We start from the raw sequence: 27,617 nt of genomic DNA, 5'->3' as shown, positions 1-27,617 counted from the left end.
ACACTTCCTTGACGAACTTGACATAGCAAGTGTAGGCCAGTGAGAATTCTTCCAAACAAAGTCATTCCTGTCAATCTGTGTAAGGTTCTTGGCAGGAATAACAAAATAAATTTGAAGGTTTCACAGATTAAAAAAAAATACACGCACTCTGGTCTGACAACTGTTTTTCCTTCCTGTTCATTTGGAAAATGTACTAAATAGTTAATAAGTGGAATATAAAATTACTTTGATATTTTGCAGTTTCGTAATCCAGTGACATGAGACTCCTCAGAAAGACTCTGCAAACACAAATTACCTTACAAAGGAGATCTCAATTAAAGAAAACAGCTCTCAGCCACACACGAATGGAGTCTGCATCTCTTTCCATAAATACACCAAATACCAAAACTTTGCATGCACACACCTGAAGTTAACTTAATGTGCTTGTTTATCACTGCATAATAAATTACATGGGGCATCTGTAGATAGGCCCCCAGTGTAAGATGTTCCCTGTAAACAATTCAAGTAAAATAAATGATTGATGCAAAATTACAGTAATTTGTAATAAAAACAAGCACTAAAAAGTTTAGTACCACTGATGGTACAGAATCAATATGAATAATATTGTTCAAATGGTTTTGAAAAGATGAATCAAAAAGAAAACATCTAGAGAAAGGCAGTAAAAATGATTAAGAAGTACAGAAGATTCTCATTACGAGGAGAACTTAAGAGTCTTCACTAAATTAAGACATGACTCAAGCTAGAGGTAAATAAAATAAGAATACACTGAAAGTCAATCATTGACTTTACCTTCTACCCACCATAAAAGCCAGAGTCTCCAATTATAAAACAAAAAAATTAAGTAGGAGATTGCACAGGAGAGTAAGGAAACCATAGCAAGAGCAACAGTGTCTGGTAAACCTGGATTTAACATGAAGTAATGCAAAGGAATTCAAGAAAGGATTATTCATGTCAGTAAGAGTCATCCCGATTTAAGTGAGACAGCAAACCCAAACACTTTAGTACAGGTCAGGAAGTCAGTAACACATTGAGCTTGCTCTCTCCTATGCTGTAAGTAACAGGACAATTCTAAATCACAAAACAGGTCACTTAAGGGAATAAAAAAGAAAAGCACTTGTTTCATTCTGGCAAACAGTCTCTATTCTCCTGTTCTGCAGGAATTCATTCCCTTCCTGTTTTGGAACTTAACCTCCAAATCTATTTATCTCAAAGCTCTTCCCTAAAACAGCAATCACCAAATTTTCTCTGCATCTTCTACACAGGAGCCTTTAAACAGTTCTGTGATTCAGAAGAGAATCTGGAAAATCCTAATACAATAAAATATTTCTGCAAGGAAATGTAATATCTCAATAGAAACTTAGGAACTTTTAACTTGCTTTCAGGAAAATTAGAAAAGTATTTTCCTAAGAAGAAGAATAATTTCAAACCACACTGACTTAATTTAAAAAAAAAAAAAATAGCAGTGGAACACCAAGCTTGTTTTCTTCCAGGTGACTCATTTTTTTCAAAGCTAACCCTGATCAATAGAAAAAAATTGATTTATACTGGAAAGCTGTCTGGTGTCTTATTTCAGTTCCCATTGTAGGTTATGTAACTGAAGACAGCATTAGCAAATTTGCTAGGAAATGCTGCAACTGTGGTCTAGATGTATTTTATTTCTTTAACTTGGAAAAAATACTATAAGGAAGTGTGGCTGAAAAAGCAAAAGTATAAAGTAAAATATGGAACAGTTCAGAACCTGAATAACCAAATAACCCAAGAAAAATATTTTTATTATGTTAGATAAATATATACATTTGCTCTAACCAGAAATAAGTTATTAGCTAGAAACATGCCAACTTGTTACAATCATGAAGGCTGTATTGTTTTTTTAAGTTAAGCACAAAAAACCACAAAGTAACAGAGAGTACGTTAAAACAAGAACTACAAGCACCTTGCAAAGACCCGATAATCAGCATCGAGCCCTTACGCTGCATTCCTGACCACCTTCAAGCTCTTTGCTAAATTCTTCCTGGAAGAAGTTCTGCTTTCTTAGTGGCATCACCACTCAGATGCTTGTCTCGACAAAGCACTAGACACCAGGATGCCTGCTCCCTCCTCGAGCACAAACCCCTACCCCGAGCCCCGACAGCGCGGGGAGCACCTGCGGGTCTCCATCGCCAGCTGCGCGTGTGGAGACCTTCAGAGCGAGTGTACACACAATAGTACATCTGAGGCTTCTGAAGAACAAACCAACCATACAGCCTTCCCGAACCTTGTAATTACAGCACGTAAGTAAACAAGTTTCCCAATGTTCACATAAATATGATACAAGCTGACTAAAGCAAAACCACCGTTTTTTTAATAACTTAGGAAAGAGCTGAACAATGCCTCATATTTCCAAAAGTTTATTCTTAGAAATATGGATTTTAACAGGTCAAATACATGCAATTTAGTGCTGAAATTTTATCTCTTTTTTAATACAGATTAATTTATTTTTTTACCTCTGAAATGAAGGCTTATCTTCTATTCTTAAACCCGTAGGCAGGAGCAAGGCTGGAATGAATCATACCAATTTCACTCTGCTGTTCAGGAAAGCTCAGAGCAGCAGCTATCATAGGAACTGGGGGCGTTGCTGCAGAAGTGAAGATGGGAATTTAAAGTAACACAAGTCTCCTATTCAAAGGGCCCCGTGTATGAGGGATAAAAGAAAATTTCTGCTGGTTAGACCCCCTCAAATACATCAGATATTCACTAGATAGGACCTGCCGTAGAGATACCGTTCCCTTGACATTCCAAATGCAGCTTGTTAACTGGAGTTGTATAATTCTTCTCATAAATCCATGTGATTTTGGGAAATCAAAGTGAATTTCATTTTAAGGTTTTGTTCCAGATGATCTTGTTGACCTTCTCCTTCCTCACTTGTCTTTTCCCAGTCATTGGCTAGGAAATTTTGAAGCCTTGAGTGGCTACCTAAGTTTTTATTAAATCTACTGGAAATAGAGCTTAGATAAAAATATCATTTGATGTTATTCCTGCTACAAATGTACAGCTTACAGAACTTTAACATCCTCCTATAAGCTACATTCCCATTAATAAGCAATCATTTTTCCTCACAAGCTCTTTTCCATTTGGAAATAAGTTTTAAACTTTTTCCAAGTACAATTAATAAATTCATGCAACTTAAACAGACAATCAGGGCATCACTTGGCCATGATTTCCATTTGTGATGGCATCCAGATGGCAATCCAAGGCCTACCTTTTGTAAACAGGATGCATATTTATGTGACTCTCAAGCACAGCTAATGATTATTTGCCTATGAAATTATTAACAAAAAAACTGCAAGGATTTCTACTGTCACAGAATTTAACCTGCGTATTTCATCTTTACATTTCCCTTTTCTGCAGCAGCAATTTGACACTGTTCAGCAAGTCACACTTACAGACAAAAGAAAATCCACTGTACCTTTTATTATGACAGCATTTATTTAGAATCTGTGAAGCAGAAGCCCAAAGTTGCACTTTGCATTGACTGATATAAAACAAGGCATAATAATTATTTATAACAGCTGATAATTGATTCATAATTCACCCACCTTAATCTCACACTATCTCTGGGACACTATTATTTACTAAGAGTTACCCTATAGTTCATGCTCCCCCTGAAATCTGGTAAGAACCATGGGAAATAGCAACATTATGACAGCACTAGAGCCATTTAAGGTAAAATTTTAAAAGATTTATTAGCAATGGTTTTAGACTTTAAAACTGCACTACAATAAATAATCACCAGGGGCTGTCCAAGACATAAGTGAACCTGATGCAGGTGTTTTGCCTGCACTACAATCGAGGACTCTATTTTAAGAGTGACACAACGGGGGTTTTTAAGAGGTCACTTGGTTTCATGACAGACTCCCACTCAAGTTGCCGTACGCAGCACGTGCTTTTGGTAAAACGAAATTACAGACTTTTTCCCCCCCTTGACAGCCTGACTTTGTACGGAGAGAAGATAGGAGAGAGGCACACGCAGTGTTCATTTCAGACAACAGGATGAATTATGCCACTGGGGTTTGTTGCCTAGATAAAGCGCTAAGTGGAACACAGCTAAGAGACAAATACAGCTGAACAGCACAGCACGGAGCCACTACCATACAGATATAAATAAGTACAGAAGTAAAACATTGTCCTCTTCTCCCCTCCCCCCCGCCCTCCCCAAAAAAGTTGTTTTTAAAAGGTATTATTCACAGGCATGTAGCAGAGCAAACTTTTATCCTGTGTAACATCAGTATCTTTCTTCCTCTGAGAACACACTTGTGATCTGCCACATACTCTGTAACAGAAACTGCCTAGACCATTTTAGCATTGTTTGACTACACTTTAGAGCTTACTCAGCACCTTAAAGCAGATTAGAGCCTGATAAAACCACTGGATATTTTTATGTATGACCATCCTTTTTTTTTTTTTTTTTAAATACTTTAGTTAGTGAAAAGTTACTTTTGGAAGGAAGACTGAATCTGAAGCCAGAGACTCCAAAAGTGTTTTTCTTGAAGGAAACACTCATCCTCGATATTACTGCTTACTACTGCTGCAGATTACTAGTGTGATATATAAAGGAAGAAATGCCCTGATGAGAGAAAAAAATGTCCACACTACTCCTCTAATGGACACATGCATTCAACTGTAAAGTGAAAGCCAAGCTGTTCTCTTTTTTGCCTTAGAAAGGGAATTACTGAAAAATCTTGTGCTAATACATTTGATTTGAACAAATTTTCCTACAAGCTTGGCAGGCGGGACAGAAGCATACTACCTTCAGCCTGGGAGAAACAGATAATAAATGCTTAACAAATGAAATTTCAGAAAATGCAAAAGCAACAAAAAATTTATTAGATAACTTTTCTGCTAGTTGTTGACCATACACCATCAGCTGCTGGCTCTTAACCATGTAGTAATCGTGTCAAAGACAACAGGGGTTAGCTCTAATAAAACTCTGTGATGTTACCCAAGTTCACCAAGTTGTTTTCTTTCTTGTGGGTTGTATTCCACTCCCCCCCCCCCCCCATACCCTTTTATCCTACTAAATTTCTTTCTAAATCTCAAAAGCACTTATCACCTTAGCAACAACATGCAATGTTTCAATGCATAAAAATAAATTAGTAAGAACTGCCTCTTTTCCTCAAGGACTCCTAAGCTGTTGTGCACAGCAAAAGAAAGATGTAAAGAATTTACTCCAGCTATGAAAACCTACAACCAAGCCAGGCAGTAACTATTGAAGATTAACACCTGGGAGATGTATTTTGTATGCAGACTACAAGAACAAAAACATGCAAGACACTGAACTGCTGAAGAAGTTGTGCAAGTAAAGAGCAGGTGAGTTCTAAGAAACATGACTGAGACATAACCCAGATCTCACCTTCAGCAAAAATGTTAGAGAAGACTGGTACACAGAGGAGAATGCCAGGTGCCATCCTAAATATGCTCTAAAGGAGATTATGAACCTTGTGTCAGTAATCACTTGCAAACAGAGGTCAGATCAAGGTCAAGGAAACCAGTTCAATCTGTATTTTGTGTCCACCCTAGACTTGGTCAGCTGCTGACTCTTAAATGCCATCTCAACTTTACAAATTTAGTAAGGCCTACCTCTTATGGTAAGCCAGTCTGAATTGACAGCGTGTGAGGATTTATTCAGAAATACGAGAGCATTCCTACTGCAATATGGAAAGTTTTACAATAATGAAAGCCTTGACTGATTGGGCAAAACTCATCACATTTGTGAAATGGTCAGCTTTTCTCATACAATCAGAGTTCACTAAATAAATTGCAGAAACAAGACTATTTGTCAAATGATAGATATCTTAACTGTTCAAGGACAAGGCCTAAGAAGCATTAAAAATTCAAAAGGATATTTGTCTTACTAAATACAGAATAATTATGAGCTATTTAATAACTGCATGTTTTGAATAAATTATAATACACTTCTCAATGTCTTGTTTAGTCATTTCTAAGGTATTAAACTGTCAATTTACTTTTCTAGAAAATGTGTTTCTAAAGGACACACGCATTCACAGTTGTTTAAACTTGGCAGTTCTTACTTAGTTCTATTTTCTCTTCAATGTGTAAGATGACAACCTGCAACACAGGCCAAAATAAAGTTTATAAAAAAAGAAATTAATTGATTTGTTTAAATAGCTAATAAATTCAAATTTCACAACCCTCCAGAGGAGCTACTCTCTAGTTAAAGTTTCTTAAATTGGTATTTAATCTAAATCTTGTACTAACTCCCAGTTTTTCACATGCATAAAGTCATAACAACTTTCTCCTCCCACCCCCCTTTTATCACAGTTAGAATTATTTTTTTTAAAATTACTTTTTATTCCTGCTCTCACAATTTCCTTTATTTTCCCATAAAGCCTCAACCCCAGGACTAAGAAACTTCCATATCCAAGAGATATAGCTGAATCTGCAGAAGAAGGGATATCAGTAGAAACCATTTTGGAATCCTATCTGCAGCTACTGCTATCAAATCAGCAGAAAGATATTGTGTTTCTATAAGAAAATTGCTGTGAATTGCAAATATTAGCAGATGTTACTAGGAATACTAAAACAAGAGTAAATGTCAAGCAGTAAAAATAATTCCAAAAACCTACTAAAAATAGAACTATGCAATTTCAGAATAAGCATGTATTAGAAAAGAATAAAGCACATACTATGAATTGCCTTATCTTTTACAGCACGGATGCAGAAATGTTAATCATAACAATTCAAAGCAACTAAATACTAAGAATTTGGTCTTTCTCCTTCATGATACAAAACTAAAATTCCACAGATGAATTCTTCTTGGTTATTCTCAAATGCTTCGTCTATATTGTATCTGGGGTTGGTTTGTTGGGTTGGGGGTTTTTTTAGTATTTGTGAGCCTTGGTAAAGGAGCTTATGTTTATAAAATGAGGGAAAAGACCTATTGCTCCTAATTATGACAGTCTGAAACCTGTAAACCCCGTAACAGTTAGAACTTTAAACCTATAAAATAGCACAAAACCAAAACCCAGGAACCCCCGAATTAGTTTACTGATATTTTTATCTGTAATTTCACGAATGCAAATAAAACTTCTCTGCCATGAAAAATTACCTTAGAAATTATTCTGTCTGGCTTCTCTGATTTATAATATAATCAAATTCTTTCAAGTTGCTTTTCTAGCCTTTCAGGTAAATCACAGGCACACAAATTCTATTTGCTAACATAAGGCACATTTAGGAAAAGCATAATACAGCCTCTAATTTACCAAGCATTACTTAAATATGTGCTAAATATGCTTTCCATTACAGGCAGCAAAATAAAAATCAGTGCTTGAATTTCAGTTTGTATTAGCTCAACCTATGCATTACTGTTCAAAAGAATAATCGTGTTGCACCACTTCTTCCTCCCAGCCCCCTCCTCAATCTCTAAAATAAAAAAAACTTATGTAATAACTGTTCTCCTAAATATTTGAGCTTGTTCCCCATGTGAGTTCCACAGTCAACTACACTACAACTAGGAGCAGGCCCTAAATTTTAAGTTAAAAAAATTTACAGTGATGCCATCTGAAAGATTATCTCCCTTCCTTCTTTGGTTTGTTGGTAACCTTCAGAGAATTCCAAACTATACATGTTCACCTACAAGAGGAATCGATACCCTTGTGCTACAACTGTAAATGCTTCCTTTTTATATTTACTCCCTGTGACAGCTTCTGTTACGATTTTGGCCTAAAAGAGTAGTCAAAATGTCAGTTATATAAGGTCATACGAGGAGGTACAGGCACTCTAAAAAATACTGCTACTGAATTAATCATGGAAATAATCATGGATGTCTGGTTTGACATACATATTTACATAAAGACTAACGTGTATGCCCCCCTGAAATTCTTCTCCCATCCTTCCTCCTTTGCTAAAGTCAGCCAGAAGTAGTCATTCACGCTGCCTGCAAGATTTCATAACCAACAAGCTCGCCAGTACCCTAAAAATAACAAGAAATTAAAAACCTTACTTTCCCATTCGCACCAGCGCTCGACTAAAGTAAAAAAAAATAATCCTTGCGCGTAAGAGAAACCCATTCCTCGGCGACACTTCACTTGTTAACACTGCCTGCAAATAATTTTAGCAGCAACCCCACCCACACAAAAAGTTTATAGTTTTCGGAAGGCTGACACAACGCCGCGCGCTGTTGCGCAAAGGCCGTTCCCAGCCGCGGGAGCCCCCGCCGCGGCGCTGCCCACCCCCGCCCGGAGACATTTTCCCTCCGGGCCGAGCGCCCGGCTGCCGAAACCGGACCCGCGCCTCTCCCAACTTTCCCCGCCGCGCCGGGAGACACCACAACTTCCATGTTTCTTCCCCCCCACACCCCCCCCCCCCCCGCCCTGTGCCGTCCCTCCCTCCGGCTCGGGAGGCGGCGGCGGGGGAAGGTCACGGCGGCCGCCGCCGCCCACCCGGCAAAAGTTTGCGGGTCGCCCCCCTTCCCCCCGCCGCCATGGCCGGCCGCGGCGGGGCGCGGCGCGGCAGGGAGGGAGGAGGGAGGGCCGGGGGCCGCGGCGCGGCGGGCGGGCGGGCAGGGCCCTACCTTTCTTGGCTTTCGGGGAGTGCCGCCGGCTCCGGGCGCTGGCTCGCTCTTCCTCAATAGCGGCGGCTATCTCCGGGTCGTCCTCCCCATTGTACCACACCAACAGCTCCTCGCCGGGCGCGATTGGCTGCCGGGAGAGAAGAGAGAGGCGCGGCGCCAATCAGGCGGCGGCTTGTTGGCGGCGGGCCGCGGGGCGGGGAGCGGCCGCGGCGGCCCCCACGGCGCTGCCCCGCGCAGCCCGCGGCGCCCCGCGCGCGGAGGGGCGGCCGCCCGCGCCCCCTGCCGGCCGGAGGGCGCGCAGCGCCCAGCTCCGCCCCACACCCCCCCCGGCCCCGCCCCGCCCCCGAAGGAAACGGGCGCTGAAACGGGGCCGGTTCCCCGGGCAGGCAGCGCCCCGGCAGCCCCCGACCTCCTGCCACCGAGGAACCGGGCCTCTGCCGCCAGCCCCACTGATTAATTACACAGTGAAACAATTATTAAGCAGATTTGGAACTTCAAGCTGGAAAACCCCCGATTTTGTCTCAAATCGTGACACTGACTTAAACCCGCGCAGGCTGACGGCAGCGAAACCCCCGCTGCTCGGTTCTTTTCGGGGAGCTATCAGCAGGGCTCGAGCTACACACACCTACCTCACACAAAGCATTAATATAAATAATGAGTAAAACTGTTCAGTCATCCGCTAAAGTTGGTATTTAGAAGAAAATCTAAAGATACAGGAAAAGACTGCCGCAGAGAGTTAAAAGGAATACAGAGAAAACAGATAATTACTACGTGTTTAACAGATCCACTTGACCACAATCATGAAAGATTTCTTTGCCATTCCAATTTTATCATTTCTGATTTTTTTAATCCAACCAAAAAATTCACAGGAACGACCAAATTAGCCAAGTAGACATCACTGCAATTACTACTCCTATTCCCAGCACTGTCACCAAATTGAGCAATACTAGTTTCTCTGATTATTCCACATTCTCCTTAAAACATTATCAGACTCAAATCAGTAAGTCCCCAAGTTTGCAGGCTAAAGATGTATTTTTTAAATCTTTGTAATTATCTCTCCATTTCCTGAAGCATTCTATCCAAAACCAAGAAAAATCAACTTAAATGCCTTCCTTTACCTTAACCTTAACTACAATCCCCCTTTCTCCAGGGCTTAATGAACATGGGGCTTGGGGAAATAAGATACTATTTTTAGAGTCATTATGTTAGAGCAAAGGGTATCCCTACACTGTTATTTCAAGTCTGAAGCCAAAGGGAATTTTTGTATCAAGAACAATAGTAATATTTGTTTCTTCTAAAGCACTTCTTTTTTTAGGTCTCACAGCACTTGATAAAGGTTATAGTTATCTTCATACCCCCAGACACTGGAACAACAAGAGAAGCAAGTGTTTAAGTTATAATGTAAGCAAAGCCTACGGTTTGGTTTCCTTAACAGTTCTGGAGGCCTGATAGGATAAACGCTGGTAAACCTATTTGCATGGTCCCGTTTTGCAAGTATTTAGCAGCAAGGAATGAAGAAGAGTTGTCTGATGCAAACAACTTACCATCTAAACAATATACAAACTCACAGAAAAGAGCCGACAAAAATTTTAGGCAATGCAAACACAGGATGATCACGAGCATGTCATTTGTTAGCTGCATGGCTGGAACTAACATTCAACTTGATGAATTTAGTTTTGGTGTAACTAATCTAGAATCTAAATTAAGCCCTCTAACCTTGTACTTCTAAAACGAGCAGCAGCAGCTCCAAACCCAGACAATTAAAACAGCTCCCTCGCTAGCAACGTGAGCAAGAGAAGGACTACACTGACCGAGTGCCACTTCTACTGCTACTCTGACACTAGAGAACCCACGGCCGTCTCTCACTGGTGACACCCTCTAGTAACAACTCTAAAAACCAACCTCCTTCAAACGATTACCTACAAATTGTTTGTGTAGTAGTGTCAGGTTAGGATAGCCTGGTTAAAGAAAAAGGTATGAATTTTGGAAATGCTTATTAGGTTAATAACTCCCACATGCTTTTTGGTGCTTCATGTTTTACCTACGACATTTAGCATTCCTTAATCTGAACATTTGCTATTCAAAAGGTTTAAAGTAATTTCAAAATTTGTTATTGTCAGGAGTACTACCCTAACAAGTTATATCCTAAGAAGTTCTAGCACAGATTGTCTAAAATTCAACTCGCTGTACATGTACAAGCACTGCAATGTGTCTTGTACAGACTGAGGCATTTGCCTGTCTGATCTTAGCACATCTATTTTTCACCACAGACTGTGCATTTTACTGTGATACTGTGCTTTTGCACCTGGATGTGGTGTTATCTCCCCCAGCGTAACCACAGTGGACAGTTTGTGGCATCAGCACTTTGACACTGTACAACCCTCTGTTACCTTGTGTTCCTACGTAACAAGGAGGTTCTTGAGTTATTATAAACCTGTTTGACAAAACATTCTTCTAGAAACAAATTCATTTCACCTTAATCAAGGGCAGTTACACGGCCAAGCTTATTTAGAAGACTTTTTGAAACTGAGTTTTCACCGCGATTTCACTTGAAGAATTACAAAGTCCTGCACTATCTGCAGAATAACACTATTCAACCACCTCATTTCATTAGGAGAGGCAGGAAGAACTTCTGAAACTCCATAATGAGTTTGTTTCAACAAAATATCACAACTCTTATATATGCATCCCAGGGAAAGCATATGCAAAGCAGCCTACAAATCTCCTCAGTGCCTCAGTAAAGATGAAGAAAAAATGGAAGAGAAAAATATTTGCCTCTGCTCACTTAAAAGTTCTATGCTATTACTATTCATTTACAGCAGAGAACAGGGAAGTTAAAGCTCTCTGCAGTTTTGAGGTTCTTTTACACCAAGTAAATTTGGACTTTGCTTATCTTAGCAATGAAGCTTGGAAATCAGCCTGTTTAACTTACAAAGTAGAAACCCACAAAAAGCTGAAGAAAACCTGGGGAAAAAAAAAATAAATAGCCATGACAGTATTTTATATGCTTCGAGGTGAAGCAGAACAAAATGACATACAAGCCACTCCAATTCTCCTTTGGGGGTAAATAAAAACTGTGCTGTTTATTTATCACCTAATGGAATTCCCCTAAATTTATGAATTATGATAAAGATCAGGAAGGAACCATGTGTACATACCTGGGCTAGTAAATTTACAACAGTTTAGAAATACACACCGAAAGAGAAGGACATTTAAGGTCTTATTTACTACACACTTTCTTTTGTCTCAATTATCAGCAACGTGCGATGTTAATCTAAGACTGGTACGGACTCTACAAGACCAACATCATCTCTGATACAGAAGGTGAGACAAAAACAAACCTTTAAATAAAAAACAGGCATATAAGCAACTGTATTTTGTAAAGAAAGTAGAAAACAGCACAATTTTTTCCCAGGGTATGAATTTTCCCTACAGTTTCAAAGGTATAGGATAATAAAAACTGATACAACAGGCCATATTTAAATGCTTTAATGTAGTAACTTGCCCTTGAGACCACACATTTGAAATCTCCTCTACATCATACGTCTCCTACGCTATCAGTCACTTGCAGCTTAACTTCCAATTTCTTCACACTAACTTTATTTAAAAAGCCTGGTTACTGTAAATTTGTCGTTTTAAATAAAAATAACTTTACAAAAGACTAGACAAAATAAGCTTTCTTAATGCCTTCCTCAGGTTTTCATATTCTTGGAATGAACAAGAAAGTAAACAGAATATTGGATTTTAAACACTCCTATTAAAGTACAAGAATAGTCCACTTGTGCAACTAAAAAAACCACAAAATGTGACTTTCTAAATCTTGACCTGATTTATCAGTATGCTGACTGAATGCTGAATGTTTAATGGTAGTGAAAACTGTCCAATTTCACAACAAGCTTTCCCTTCAAAAATCATTACAGATTAGCAAGATCTGAATTTTCGTTACATATCACTTCTCTAAAAGGTGGGAAAATATATTGAAATAGATGGTTCAAAAAATAATTGGAATATCAATATGCACTTTTAACAAACATTCATTATTATGGATTTGTGAGCTTTTTTTCCCCAATATGGAGCAAAGTTAAGCTTTAGATTATAACCTAGTTTTGCACAGTGAAGCGACTCAGACATTTCTACAGCCACTTCTTAAATTACCTGCCGAGTTACCGGTGTAATAGATGCAGTGACAATCAAGGAACAGCAGGAGTGCACCGCTGAACCGTGGCTGCAATGCTTCTTGGACTAACTTGCTCCTGGAAACAATCTGGTTACTTTTGAGCAGCATGAAACTGGGATTACTAATACAACCCATCCCAACGTGGCTCGTGCAGAACTAGTTCAAGCATGTCCACACTGCGTTCCTGGAACTAAGTCTACAGGGCAGAAACAACTCGGTGGTTCTATGCCAGCCCAGATCCCAGCACCTCACTTTGTGCAACACCCAAGCCCAAAACTACTCAGAGCTACTGCTTCTGCACTGGCCTCTAAGAGGAACAGCAGCAAGCCTCTGCGCAGAGGCAGCCTGCAGGTAACACTATTTCTTATGTAACACTCCCTCCAACTAGCATACAGTGCAGACACCAACATGAATTTCCAGAAGCTTCCCTGGGACTGGTATTGCCAACACTGAACTGAAGCTCATAAACAATCCCTCAGCACACTGGGAAAGGCCCAGCACACACGTGGCTAAGTGGTGGCTGCAGGGGCAAATAAAGCCTGCTGAAGACAGTACTTTGAAGAACCCCTTTGCATCCCAAACTCAAAATCTCACACTGTAAAAAATCCCAGACAGATTTTGAAACTAATAAAACTGATGCTTATAGGCTGCTCTAACAGTCTTCAGAAAGAGCTGCTTGGCACCGTGCTCCTGTTGGCAAGACCTACTAGGATAAAATTCATCAGGTTGCAAGAGAAGACAGTCAAAGGAACAAAAGGATATTTCAGATGCTGAGGCAAGGTATTTGTTATTCTGTCAGCAGTGCTCAGCCTCTTCTAGTGGTACACTTATTTTCTGAAGTGCAATATTATCCATCAGAAAACAAATCTGAAATATGTGAATGCTTGTCTTCATCAGGACTAAAACCTTGCAGAAAACGTTCAATGAGAGAGAAATTTAAAATGTCAAAATGACTCCAAAAGCACACTTATGTTAATGAACTAGTGTGACTATGGGCAAAGGCAGAGGCAACCCAAAATAAAGTGTCTAGAGAAAACTAAGCTGGCTACAGATTCACATCAGGAGCCTGCCCTCAGTGAATAAACAGTGAAGAGAAGTCAACAGTCCGGCTGGCAATAGCAAACCTCTACTTGAATGCTATCTCAAAAGGTATTAGAAAGTTCAGAAAATGTTTAGAAGTTTGGTTTTTTCCAATGTAGTTTGAGTGACCTAAAATAGAACATTACATATTGCTGTACTGCCGTATAAACTTCAAAAATGCATGGTATCAGCTCATTCTTTTATTAAGTGAATATCGGTTACTTACAGATGTTGTCAGCCTTAGAAGGAAATGTAAGAAACAGTAATAGCACAGCAGCAAGGCTGCATATACCCAAAAACCACAAAAGCATTTTAAATAAAAACAAAGTCAAGCTATATATACTCACTGCTAGGAGGCTCTTGATCAGAGATTCAGATAATACTTTATAGCCACAACATTCTAACACTAACATCCTCTACCATTACTTATAGTTAAACCTTTTTTTTTTTCCCTTGGTTTGGGAGATACAATGCCCCAGGAATTACACCCTTTTTCCTGCCCCTCCCTGAATAAAACTGGAATGGTATAAAACCCGGAAAATTTGTTTCATGAAGCTACCTATAAAAGTGTCTTGACAACCAATCTTTGTCATACAATGCAAAGACCATATAATAACTAATTTCTGCAAAAAATCCTCAGCAGAAAGGGTCTCAGTATCTACAAAAATAGGAAAATATTTATTTTATGTAATCTGCTATAGTTTTTCATTCTAGTTTGTATCAAATTTGGTGCTACAGCAAATCATTAATCAACAAGATGGACTTAGTGTCCATCCAAATGCTGTATCTTAACAGTAGATCTTAATGTCAACTGTATTGGCACAGAAGAATTTAGACCAATGAAATGTAACATTTGCAATATTTTAATTATGCTTCATAAAATGTTTCAAAATCTGTTTAATACAAATATTTAAAAAATAGGATTTGAGTAAAGGGGGAAAAAAAGTATTAATAATAAAAGTAAGAGAGCAGTAACTATTCTTCAGACATTGATACCTTTAAACTTTTGTAGTATATGGTCCTGTTGATCTCCAGAGGAAACAGGTTTTGCTCCTTTCCTGAACGTGCCCAGTTTATATAGCGTAGCCAGTTCCCTTTCTCAGGATCAGTTGCATCAACACACATCCATCCCAAGTTTGGGTAATACACCTATGAGACAAAAATGGCATTAAGCAAATGGACAACTTAACACGGAAGCGTACGTGCACTAAACCACTACACAGTTTAAAGCTATGCAAAATAGGAATCATCATCTAAGGACAGAGATAACAGAAAGGATATGAACAGAAGTAGGAGTTGTACTGGGGGGGGTGGGGAGCGTTTCTGGTCTTCTGCAATCTTTTTAGTGGAACTGGTACAACAGGAAAAAAACCCCAACTTTTGGCCTGCAAGCCCTTTTCTGAAGGTTTTGGGCTCAAAAGCCAAAATACTTGAAACATTTTATGCTTTCTTTTCAGTTTGGCAAGCCTGAAATTATTCTAGATTCTACATTCAGTAAAATGACTGATTTTAAGATATGAAGGCAATAGAGCTTTATTTTTACTATACGATGAATTGGGAAAAGCAACTACATAGAAGTTCAAAGCATTTGCTTTACTGGAAAGATAAAGGAAAGCATAGTTTATATTTAATCTTTTTGCAGGTTATTAAAGAAAACCTTAACCTTTCAGAAATGTTGTGATCACCGTAAAAAATTGACCATGTCAATAAACTTCTACGTGTTTCAAGATGCTGCGTAAATTCTTTGGTTTCCGTTCTTGGAGAAGAAATTTTAACACCTACTCCTATTTTACATTTCAAGACAGCTTGCAATAAAGCAAGGTTACTGACATCTTCAGTATTTTCTGATGACAGGCAACTCTGCTTCTCTTTGAAGACATGTTATGCATCTCCCACTCTTCTTATTAGAATCCAAGTTAGATGCCTATAAGAAGAGCTATCAGTGGATGCTATACATTTTTTCCAAACCGAAGAACATACCACTGTTCAGCAACTACAACTATCATACTTCCATTACTTTGTCTCAGAACACAGGCATACTGACAGGTACACAAGTCTCAGAAGTATTGGGCAGCTCACAGATTTTTAGAAAAACAATAAAGGAAAAATAAGTGCAATTTGATTATATCTCATTATTTGCTTTTTTCCTTTTGGTCAAGTCTATAAATATCAGCCTCTGTGTGGAAGAGCTCTTTTTCAAAACCCAGCCTCCCTAGCTCATTACCTCCTGCAGCATTCACTGAGCACCACTGCAGATAAGGAATAAACTACAATTCTGATTTCAGCGTAACTTTCCCATTCTGGTACACAACGTGGCAGCTTTTTATTGTTTCTGATACTTACTTCACCAGCAATTCTAAGTCTTTTCAAACTGTTTTCCATTTTTAATTTCAAGTACACTTCTACAATAGCTTAAACCAAGAACCATTTAATAAATTTCATTTCTCTTGTGTTGGTTTAATAAAATAGAATTTTATCAATAAAGGTAAAGTTTCAATAAATATACCAAAACCATCTTAGTTTCTTTCCAAGCAAACAGAAAACATCTCCCTTACTTAAACTATTCCAGCATGGATTTCATCAGCTGACTTCTGAAAGAATGTTCATCAGCACACCCAGCCCTTGCAATATGAAAGCGTACACAGCTTCACAGACCAAGACTGTAAAAGCAATTCTTCTGGTTAAAGTGGAAGAAAAGAGCTGATCAATGCTGTGGAAGAGTTAGCAGATACGGAATGTATGGCAAAACATTATAGTTTTTTTATGTGTTAGTTTATCATGGTTTTATATTACTTTATTATGATTTTGTATGAAACAAAATACTTTATTTATCTTCATCAGTTAAAGCTTCTAATTTAGAGAATACCGTTTAAAGGCCTTGTGCTCTGTGAGAAAGGAAACAGCTCCAACTCCTCTATATAACATTGCGACTTTAAGTGATTCCTGTAAACCACAATAAAGATCATTCAGCACAGTTGTGCCAGTCATTCTGAACTGGCAGACGGCATTTCCCTCAGATTTCAGTCGCTCGCCGTCATTTTCCTATCCGAGGCTTTTCTCTGACAGAAAATGAAAATATACTCAAGTCTCTATTTCTCTCCTCAGACGCAGCAAGCATCCACTGACACACAACTCATCTTTTTCAAAATGATCCTCTAGCACGACAGTTCAAAATTATTAAAATTGACTAGAGATGCCAGCTTTTGGAAGCCGCCTTCTTCAGATTAACTTCACTAAAGAAACAAATGGGATTCTTGTGGAAAAGGTGGTTCTCCTAGTTGGAGATCTGTATACCTAACTACTCCCACACACCACCATCCTTTTACAAACCATATTTTCTAACAGTTAAGATTCTGGAGTGGTTTCAAATATCAGCATATGGGGCCAACTGTTGCGGTCTCATTTTAGCTGCTTTTTTCTAATTCCAAAATCAGTATTAAAGCAACACACAATTACTTTGAAATCTAGCAAGGGTTCCCATTATCGCCTGCATTGCAAACTATGAAACTTTTTAACAGTTTGTTTGTGACTATCATTTCTCAACACAAATTTAAAAAATATTAAGACATATCCACTGAGAACATTTAAAAGCCAGCACTGAGAAAAACAATTGCAAGGTCAATAATTTACTCGACTGATTCAATCTCACTAAGTGTTCTTGTACCAGATCAAAATTGGAGATACCTTATGCAGTGGAGTTTGTGATAATATTAGCTCAATGCAACAAACATTATACTTGAATACATTATTACTTTCCTGAATGTGAATTTGCATTTATGGGAAATTGTTCTAGATCAATTCCTCTTACAGGGGTTAACATTTAGTTTTGTACATGTATCCAGCATTTTATGTGGTTCAATTTCTGTGGGCCAGAGGCCAGAAGGATGACTACCATCAGTATCTTTAGCCTAAAAATCTGTTCCACAACACACTATGCCCCAGTTCCTCCATCCCTCCCCTCCCTGACCGTTCATTTTGCTAAAGCCATTGCTCTATGTGTCTTCAGAAAGATGAAGAAGTCTTCGGAAGTAGTTATGAACCGCCTTAAAGACACTGCAGACAGGATTCAACTCCAGATTAAGACACCTACATTTTGAAATGTACATAATATCCAGGTCCTACAACTATCAGTGGAGTTTAGAGGTATTCAGCTGTCAGGACAGTATTTGCTTTAAGGCAAGGCCAAACACAAGCAGCACATGAAATATTGCAACAGTTGAGACCTTTTTACAAAAACTCCAAAAGCAAAACCAAGTCCCATAACAAAGCTGGTTTCCAAAGAGCTAGATGAGGAGGAAGGCTGTGGCTTCCATGAGAAATTCCACATCCTCCTAATCTCCCTAACTTCAGTACTCAGTTGCAGAAGGGATACCAGCAATAGATTGTTAAGGGGAGCTGTGATCCAGAGAGAGTTTATAAGAAAATTAATACAGCAATTTCAAAAAGTGCCGATAGTTTAAAGCTTTGTAATTCAGAATGGTTGCTCAATCCAAGTGTCTATAAATAACTATTTGTAATGGTAGACATAGATAGATGGCAATTATTTCACATCATGTCTATTTCTAAGATCTCTGGAAAAATTAAAGGCTAAATACAAAACACTAACATAGTGACAGATACCTTTTTCCATTCACAAGCTGTTTCTTACCTCCCACATGTATACATTGCTCTTAACTTGAGACCTTTTTTTCTTGTCACCAACAAATGGTCCAAACTTCTTGCCTTTTAAAATTGACTTTGTTGCCCAGACACCTGAAGAGATACATATCAGTAGTTAAAACTAATCTAAACTAACCTCAAGCAAATCTTCTACTCACAGACCTTAAGATCATTACATGTGTCTGTCTCAGACTGGGGAGCACTGTACAATATTAAGATCACAATAAGGAAATTGAAGTTTACTTAAATGAATTCAAACAATCCTCTCCCCAAAGCACACTTCAATCATGAAAGCTTTAAGCATTTACCTGGTTCCATGCTTTGCTCATGGGCTACTGTAGCTCTGAAGACAAAAATCGACCTCGATTTTTCTTGTCCTTCAGGTGATATTCAAAATACCGTAAGAGCATTACAGGTTTTACATTGTAAAGTCCCAGATTTCAGCTGTTTTGCTGAGTAAACATGTTATTAAAACAAAAATCCTATTTGCTTTCTCTGAAACAATGCCAGGCAAATAAAGCCCTCACAAAAGTTGTGAAACAAATTAATAGTATATTTTGAAGGAAAAAACATTTAGGATTGGTTAAGATATGTGCATCTGCCCACAAATTTACTGACAAGATTTAACTGAAAATGGACAGATGCATTTCACATTTTATAGCACTAAAACTAAGAACAGATTGACAAATAATTGCTAATTAAACATAACATTCTCATTCAGACCACGCTAGATCAGGTTCATACCAGAAAAGATTAACCTTGCTCCAAGGAGCTTATAAACTAACAGCATTGCAGCTATTGTTAGGCTTATTCCTCAAACTACCAGCTTTTGACATCAAGTATCCCGTCTGCAATTCTGACTTCCATCAAAGTTCTCCCACGTTAAACTGTGTTAAAAAAGAAGCTAAGCATTTTGCACATATTACAGAAACAACACTTTGCTCCATATAGCAGCTTTCAAGTCTGCACTGAATCTGTTCTTATAAATTAAGCTTTTCATATTAATTGGATAGTGAGATGCAGCATTCTAAAGAGGCAACAGCAAGATAGTTGCAAAACACAAAACTAGTGAAGTGCTATAGGTGAGAACAAACCAGTGAAGTAACATTTTAGTATTTTCATAACCTAATCTATTTGCATCTTGGTCCACCTTTGACTCCAGTTCTGACATTCCAGAAACATCATCTTGGGATGTTGGAGAAACTCAGAAGCTGTCCGCTCTTTCCAACAGAAATTATTTCAGATAAATGCACCAGACATCATCCCTACCCAGCACAGGAGGGCACCAAACTTTCATAGCAGCAGTAATTTATGTGAGCTAGTGTAGAAATCTTCATTCTCTTTTCACAGCTGTAGCACTCACCAAGCCGTGTCTTGTCAACAGCAGATGGGAAGAGCCTCACGTCCTCAGGAAGCCCCCTAAGCACATGCTCAGGTACATCATCTAAGGTCTCCACAGCAACAGTAGATTCAGTTGTGTTCTACAAGTCAAAAAAAGCCAGAAGAGCCACAACTATTAACAGACAAACACAACAGCACAACCCAGATGAGCTACAAGAACTCCTAACTTGAAATTAAAGTAAAATTTCCAAATTCCTATTTCAACTAGGGCCCCCTTCCACCAACACACTAATGGAGAAGTACCTTTTTATCAGAACATTCAGGTCTTCACTATTATCTTCATTATGCTTGTTTATGCTTTATGGAGGGTTCTAAGACCACATTAGAGATATATGTAAAACACTGGTAACTAAATTTGCTGCAAATATTCTTTTGCTTTAATTAATGGATGTGTTTGGATTACAAGTAGTAAATCTAACTGAAAGGGTTTTCATGTATCTCTTAGGCCATTTGCCATTTCACTCATTTTCCTTGGCCTCTTAAAAACAAATTCAATATTCTCCCTTGAGTTACTTGGAGAATAGAGCTAAGGGTATTTTATTTTTCCTGTCTGAATACAACTTACCTGACAGCACTACTATATTATACCTAAAGATGAATGAGCAGAAGAGTACTGTGGAAAATACCTGTATTTTTCAGAATATAGTTTCATGAGAGTTCAGGCTTAGTGTTAAGTCTCTGAAACAGCTCATTAACACGGCAATCTAAAGCTCAGTCATGGAACAGTTTTCAGTTGCATTACCTTTACTGATCAGTTATGCCATGAGAAACTACATTTAACAAGTAATTAGGTCAGTAATAGCATGGTTACATGCTACATTATGTTGAGACCGCATTCCTCTGTGCCATTTCTGATTGAAGTTCTTCCAAATTTCAGATAAAATTCACTATAAAGTTGATCTACCTGCCTAGTCTATTATCTTGAGATTTCTTCAAAACAGTATCACATAAGCATTCGTAGAAACAGTCCTAGTTTTAGCATCTATGAGTTATCACTATAAAAATCTCCAGTTCCTTAAATATTCTATTGCAGCATTAGAATTACTCTGATTACACAATATATTTGTAAATAATGTTCAATTCTATTTTTTAAATCAACAACTCAAATTTTTCAAAAAAGTATGTAGCAGGAAAACATACTAGCTCTTACATAACCTGTCTGGAAAGTCTAACTCAATTAGAAAAGTAAAGGAGGTAGATTCATTTTCCCTTTAAATTGCAGACACCTAAACCAGTCCTAATCTAACATTCAGACCTAATCTTTCCTGAAAACAAGCCACAAAAAGTTTTTATTATTTTACGTTTCAGCTGTACACTAGACCTTAAATACAAGCTCTTCTGTTAGAAAATGTTTCTGACTGCTTCTAAGAGACTAGGGTATTTAACAGCAACACATGATGCTTTTAGTAGACTTCTTGGTTAGCTGCGTACTGTTTGAATACCAAATAGTCAGAAGATGAGAGAAATTGTTAGAAGTGTTTCAGGACACGTACACAATTTGTCCAAATTACACCGTTGAAACATGTTACTGGCAATTAAAGTAAGAGGCAAGTGAACCGCCATGCTAAAATGCACTTATTTGATTAAAACGGTGTGCAGCAAAACAGCCAGAACACAGGAGGAATAGGAGGTTTTTAAATTTTATTTCATAACCATCCTATTGACAGTTTTTTAAAATCCTGGGTTTCCTACAAAGACTAAAACTAGAAGTCCCTAAAATAGAAGTATAATGCAAGTTCTGCACTAAAGCATCAGCAATGGAGTTCCACTATCTTTTCTTAACACCTAGACACCTATCTTCTGCAAATTCTGTTTCAAAATGTAGAACAAATGTGGATCAATTAAACCTGCTTGAGCCAGTAAAGCAGTTTCTCCATTGTGACCCTCAGCAAGCAAATTTCAGTAAAGATTAGTAAAACCACGTAGGCTTGATTGGATCCACTTCAGAGGTGTGGTGTGTAGCTTATCTTTATTATAACTGACAGCATTAATGAAAAGGATGACTGGAAAAACATTTATGTTTTATCAACCATCTGTTTCATTTTCTGTTTGACTTAACATAAGTATCTGTCCATAAAAAGTAATGGTAACCGGTAGCAAGAAAAAAATATATTTAACTATTAAAGGCATGTCTATTAATAGAGAAGTAGGAAATTAAATGCTAAAAGTGGTTCTAAAAATATTTATTTTCACTCAACACACAATTCTAGGCATTTTCCATTTTCTATGTATTTTTTAAAGAATCTTTCAATTCTTGTAAGTGAAATCTGAGATACACTGCAATTTTCCTGAGTATACCCTAGTTTCATACTATTTGTGTTCAGAATGAAAGCTAACTGGTATTTCAGCTTAAAGTATAAAGACAACTCAAACTTTCAAAAGAAAGGGCAATTCCAGATCCAGAGCACTTATGGTCTGAGGGTCCAGACCTGCTCATGCAGCCTTCCATTATAATTTTGTCAATCATTTCCTAAACACACACATAAAAGTTCCAAATGAAACAACTGTGTATGCTTCTATGGATAAAGGAAAGGATGACGTAAAGCTTCAGTAACAGGAACAACTTGCCTAGAAACACGTAAGTGATGACTGGAAATACAGCGCAAAGCCAGAACGTCAGCTACCCACCATACTGAGGATAATTTCACATATATTAGCAATTCTTTATTTCCCCTTTTCAAATGATGACTTCCAGGCAGACTCAATCTAACCAGTCCCCAAAAACCAATCTGAAATAGTTTCCGGTATTGCCTTACGTGAAAATGTAACACTTCTGAGAAAAACTAAACAGAAACTTCAGGAGAAAACTGTACTCAAAAGTTCTGAGAAGCACATACAGTTCACAAAAATGAAAACTTATTTGTTTTACCTATTAAATCGAGGCTGTTGCAGTAAGCTAACTACACCAATGTATATATTAGGAAAAGTACTTGGGATACAAAATCTACTCTGCCATAAACATGGATATATCTGTACTACCCAGTACTGAACATTAGGTGGACAGAGACAAGCTATCCTGCACATATTGGAGATTAGTTATGTGCGGAATACCCTTATGGTAGAGTAGCTGACATGTTGAACCTTGTATTTTAACGTACTTCACAGAGCTACTACTGGGTCTATTGTCTTTCTACTGCTCTATTTACAACCTACAATCATGTTGTTTCATTCCAAAAACTGATGTTGAAGTATCTGCATGTCAAGTCACTCCTCTGCAACACAGAGGATAAGCCAAAAGCAGCTTTTAGCAAGAATAAAGGGTTTTAAATAACATCAGAGAAACTACTATTTCAGTATCCTAAGTAAATCAACAGCTCGGAATTCTTAGCCAGCAGGTTATAATTAATATAAAAGGCTTTAAGGTTATTTTTATATTAAAAGATTGAAAGGCAGTAGAAAGCTAGTAAATGATTTATGAATGTCTAGTAAGTGATTAGTTCCATTTTAAAGAGCCTACAAAGTTCAATAGGCTGCTTAAAATATTATACAATAGTATAACACAACAGTTAAATGCTACTCACACTTGTCATAAAACAACTAGCTCTTTATTACCTAATTATAATCAACAAAACACTATTCCTGATTAAAATGACCTGAATTTCAAAGTTACAAGCATGCAGTTTCCTATGAAATCTGTCCACATTTTGAAAGAACTGGGCTTGGTGAGAACTAGGCATATGTTGAACCACGTACAACAGCTCTAAAAAATGTACCTGCCCTCTGACACTGAACTTCGATCAGTCTGGTCAGAAACAAATACTGGTGGCGATGGTAGTAACTACTCTAACATGAAGGATGTTATACTTAAGCTCTGAACAAGGTTTAGGAGGTGTTAAACTGAGAAATAACAACAACTTGGGCAACACTACAGTTGTCCAAGGAAACCCAGACTTTCTGGAAATTATTCTTCCTTTTACATACAACCATAAAGCAGAGATACGATAGTAGTTTTCATACAGTGAGTAATACTCAGAGCATTTTCCACTGAGCATTTATGAAATATGCTGAAAGTTTACTGCAAATATATTTTTAAACGCATCTCTATATGATATCAAATTTAAGGTTTTTATTTCTAAAGGAAAACAGATAAAGCTTCTCAACCTTTTCTACTTAGCACCCACTCTTTGTGAGGGTGCTGTGTATGGCAATTACTCTCTACATTTATGAACGTGACTTGCTAAGTTGCAAGAACATGTCTTCTGTCAGCTTGAACAGCAACAACAAGAAAAATAATAAAACTGGAGTCATAGCAAGGTTATTCTATTGCTGCCTTGGTAAGCCCTAACAGCTGCACAGACACATCCTACAGAGCTATTTGTAGGGGAGAAAGACCCCCAAATTGGAAACCATGGAAGGAATAGAATGCCAGAAATCCCTTCCCATCCAAGGGAGTGAAGAGACCAAGGAGGGGGGTCAGAAATCCTTATTATTTAGTTATAATAGCTGAAGTCTACTCAAAGCAGAGCAAAGTTTTATTTTGCTCTTCCAACAATCCAAAAGGAAAAACAGTGATGAAAGAAGTCTGATTTTCAGATATCTGTTAGCCTTGAACTGGTACACAAGAAACCATGTCTCATCAGACAAAAAAAAAAAAACCCACGCTCTTCTCAGCATATCAAACAAAGAAACCCAAATATCTTTCCAGTACATTATCCCATGATTTCATTAGAGGAGAACCAAGCCTATTTTTCCCAGTAGTTTCTAACAAATTATATATAGGCATAGATGGGGGGGGACTACAGAGAGCGACCAAGACAGCTATCAGAAAAATGCACTTCAAGTTTCAAGCTAAAAACAGTGGGGTGATTTTTGTTTGGGTTTCATTTTGGAGTTTGGTTTGTTTGGGGGGCTTTACTTTTGTTCTTATGTTTTGGGGGGTTTTTTTACAACAATAGCTAGTTGAGAAGTTAAAAATCTCAAGCCTGCAAATAAATTTTAACCTCCCAAAACTTTAAAAATCAAGACTCAACTGATTTAGACAGAAGAGTACAGCACTGTGTCACATTCTCCGATGTGTCCGACATATTCCTTAATAGTCACACCTCCTTTTAGCCATAAATATCCCAAAACTGTTCTATCATTTAAGAAGTTTGTTTGCATGGAGTACTACACAATCAGAACTTTATTTTGCATCTACCTACATAAACCAAAGATTAGCAGCTACATTCAGAGAACACAGCACTCAGACTCACACAACACCTGCCATACTTTCATGGACTTCACAAGTACCAGAAAAGTAGATTATGGCCTAATACATTACATTTCACACCTCAAACGAATGGTAATAAGTAACCAAATACTATACAGTAAAATAAACAACTATTTAGTTCAGTCAAACCAGTGTAATCTCATTTTATTTGCAATTTAAATGTAGCTACTTAAAACATTTTCCAGATCACAACTTGTCCCCAAGGAATGTCTGTCTAGGAAATGAAGAAATACTGCATTTCAATCACTTTTCCACCAACACTTAACAATCACATTTAAATTGTTTTTTCTATTTAAAAAATTCACCTCTTGATAAGGATAGTGTACTGGTGTACGTCCTAAGTCAACTTTTGCATTTAACTGAAGTCCTAATACGGTATTTTTCACTCACTCCAAGACTGCAATTTTGAATACAAAAGCACTTGAAGCTTCTTTTACTTTTAAGCTTTTTACTCTGAAGTTCATCAGAAATATTACATTGTTAGCATTCAAATTAGCAGGGGTGAAGTGACTTAAGAGCAATGCAAAAATAATTTAAGGGCTGAAGGGGTGCCTTCACTGAAACTATCTTTTCCTGTTTGCATTGAATTCAGAGTCCAATCACTTTGACAGTACCTTTCAACACATTGATTAAACAAGTTTTCACACCACTTTTAATAAAATTGTACCTATGGACCAACCACAAATTAGACTATAACGTTACAAGCAGTATTTAAACAAAGTAGAAACAGTACCTGCAAGAAGATGTTTACAGGTGATGAGAGATTAGTGTAAAAAGGAAAAAAATCACCCTGAACAGTGTAATGAATGGCAAACATTCAGTTAGTGTCATGTGTCGGTGGAAATAGGATTAAGATAAATGAAAAGATAAAGGAAAGGATGCCATTGAAGTGAGAGGGACATGGCAGAGAAGTTAGAAGAGGCAGCTGTGAAAAGGAGACAAAGAAACTAAGGAAGACTGCTGATGCAAACAGCCAGATAGCACAAGAAAGGTAAGTCGGAAGCAGAAAGGTCTCTGCTTCTCCAACAACCTTATCTGGCTACCCCTCCTTGCCACAGATTCACTGTGTGTGCTTGAAAATTTATGTATCAGAAATATTTGAAATAATCATTGACAAATTCAGAAGGAATGGGTGAAGGGAGTTTTAGTACAAGTGCGGATGTAATTTGTTATCATATGCCTCACCGTTTTTTCAATAACTGCCCGTGCTGTTTTCCAGGTAGCACACAACCTCCTTTGTACTCTACCTTAATGCAGTCCAAGATGCAGTAAATGCTACCAATCAAAACCCCATGTTTGCTTGGGTTTTTAAAAATAAATTATTCAGCATATTCTGATGAAGTAGTTTACATATTAAAGGAAGACTCTTTTTAAAACAGATAGAGAATGCATACTGTCTACCCTGAGACAGGAATCTTCCAAGAAACCCAAAAATATTAATTCCAACAACAGCTGCTTTTTTTACCTTAATCCTTCTCCTTACTAGGAGCTGGCCATATTGAAGTATTTACATATGAAAAGGCTTTCCTTCACTACTTCAAGATTTCTATGGGATAAACAACAAAACTAGCAGTCTTTTCATATAAACTAAATTAACAATAGCCCAGTTAGTTTCAGGGTCACTGAAATCACACCAAAAGCAGAGATAAGCAGAATGAAAGAAATATGAGAACAGAACACTTGAAAGATGTTTGGCAAAAACATTTCTTATACAGACCTGGCACTACAACTTGTCAACAGTGAATGAAATGACAAGGGCACTGCAAGAAAAAACACCACAGGGTTGATGCTAAATACACACTTAATATGAATGGTAACTGAACAATAAAAAGCCATACGAGCTCTGTATACTTTGGAAACTAAATGTGAAAGGCAGGAACACCAAGGAGGACTCTAAGCTATTGTAACTATTCCCAGAGGCAGGGTCATCTCATTATTTAATTGTAAGATGACATACATCACAGCATTGCATAAACAGTATTAGCAGTCCCAATAAGGAAGATGAAGACTTTGTTTTGATACAGGACAGAAATCTTACTTAATTCTACAAATAGATCAGGGGCAGGGGGACATGATGACAGACAGGACACGAGGGGACATGGACAGACAAATGGGAAGGATATCAATGACAACAATTAAAGATTAGGATCTACAGCTTTCAGAACTTTAGGAAAATCCAAAGCTTATCAGAACAACTAATAAAGCTGATTATTACTCAGGCAGACAGAGCAATAGGCTGTTCACTTCATGGCACGGAGTTGCATTCAAAGCAAGCCTTACAGGTCAAAAAATTTCCAGTCTCAATAGAAATAAATTGCGAAGCAGTAGTTAACCTAGCTACCCCAAACTAGACTACTAATGCTTAAAAGTGTGCTAATTCAAATGTTATTTGTATTACATAAAATATTTTTATATGCGTATAGATGTAATACAGATATGTATTTTTACAATACATATTACACGGCTCTGATAGAGATTATATCTTGCTTTTTACTTTTTAAATACACCCACACATATTAAAT

General features: G+C 37.8%; 1 protein-coding gene across 5 annotated transcripts in view; it reads right to left on the bottom strand.

Annotated features, from left to right (window-relative positions):
* PRDM2 (PR/SET domain 2) overlaps window positions 1–27,617 on the bottom strand; it is a 74,695-nt gene that overhangs the window by 38,183 nt on the left and 8,895 nt on the right. For 3 of the 5 annotated variants that reach the window (XR_012632052.1, XM_074892934.1, XM_074892935.1), the window contains exons 3-6: window positions 19,849–19,966; window positions 18,475–18,578; window positions 14,823–14,975; window positions 8,570–8,696 (exon numbers count right to left, since the gene is read on the bottom strand). Coding sequence is in view for 3 of the 5 variants with exons in the window: in XM_074892934.1 (XP_074749035.1) it covers window positions 8,570–8,696; window positions 14,823–14,975; window positions 18,475–18,578; window positions 19,849–19,966 (502 nt within the window). In the remaining 2 variants the exon portion in view is untranslated. Of the gene's footprint in view, window positions 1–8,569; window positions 8,801–14,822; window positions 14,976–18,474; window positions 18,579–19,848; window positions 19,967–26,812; window positions 26,831–27,617 lie in introns of those variants that run through there. The other 2 variants (XM_074892936.1, XM_074892937.1) reach the window with 2 other exon arrangements.

The sequence above is a fragment of the Strix uralensis genome, chromosome 23 (genome assembly GCF_047716275.1).
Source record: "Strix uralensis isolate ZFMK-TIS-50842 chromosome 23, bStrUra1, whole genome shotgun sequence".
Classification (NCBI taxonomy): Eukaryota; Metazoa; Chordata; class Aves; order Strigiformes; family Strigidae; genus Strix; species Strix uralensis.
The sequence above is the reverse complement of the archived record's forward strand: the minus strand, read 5'-3'. Positions and strand labels throughout refer to the sequence as shown.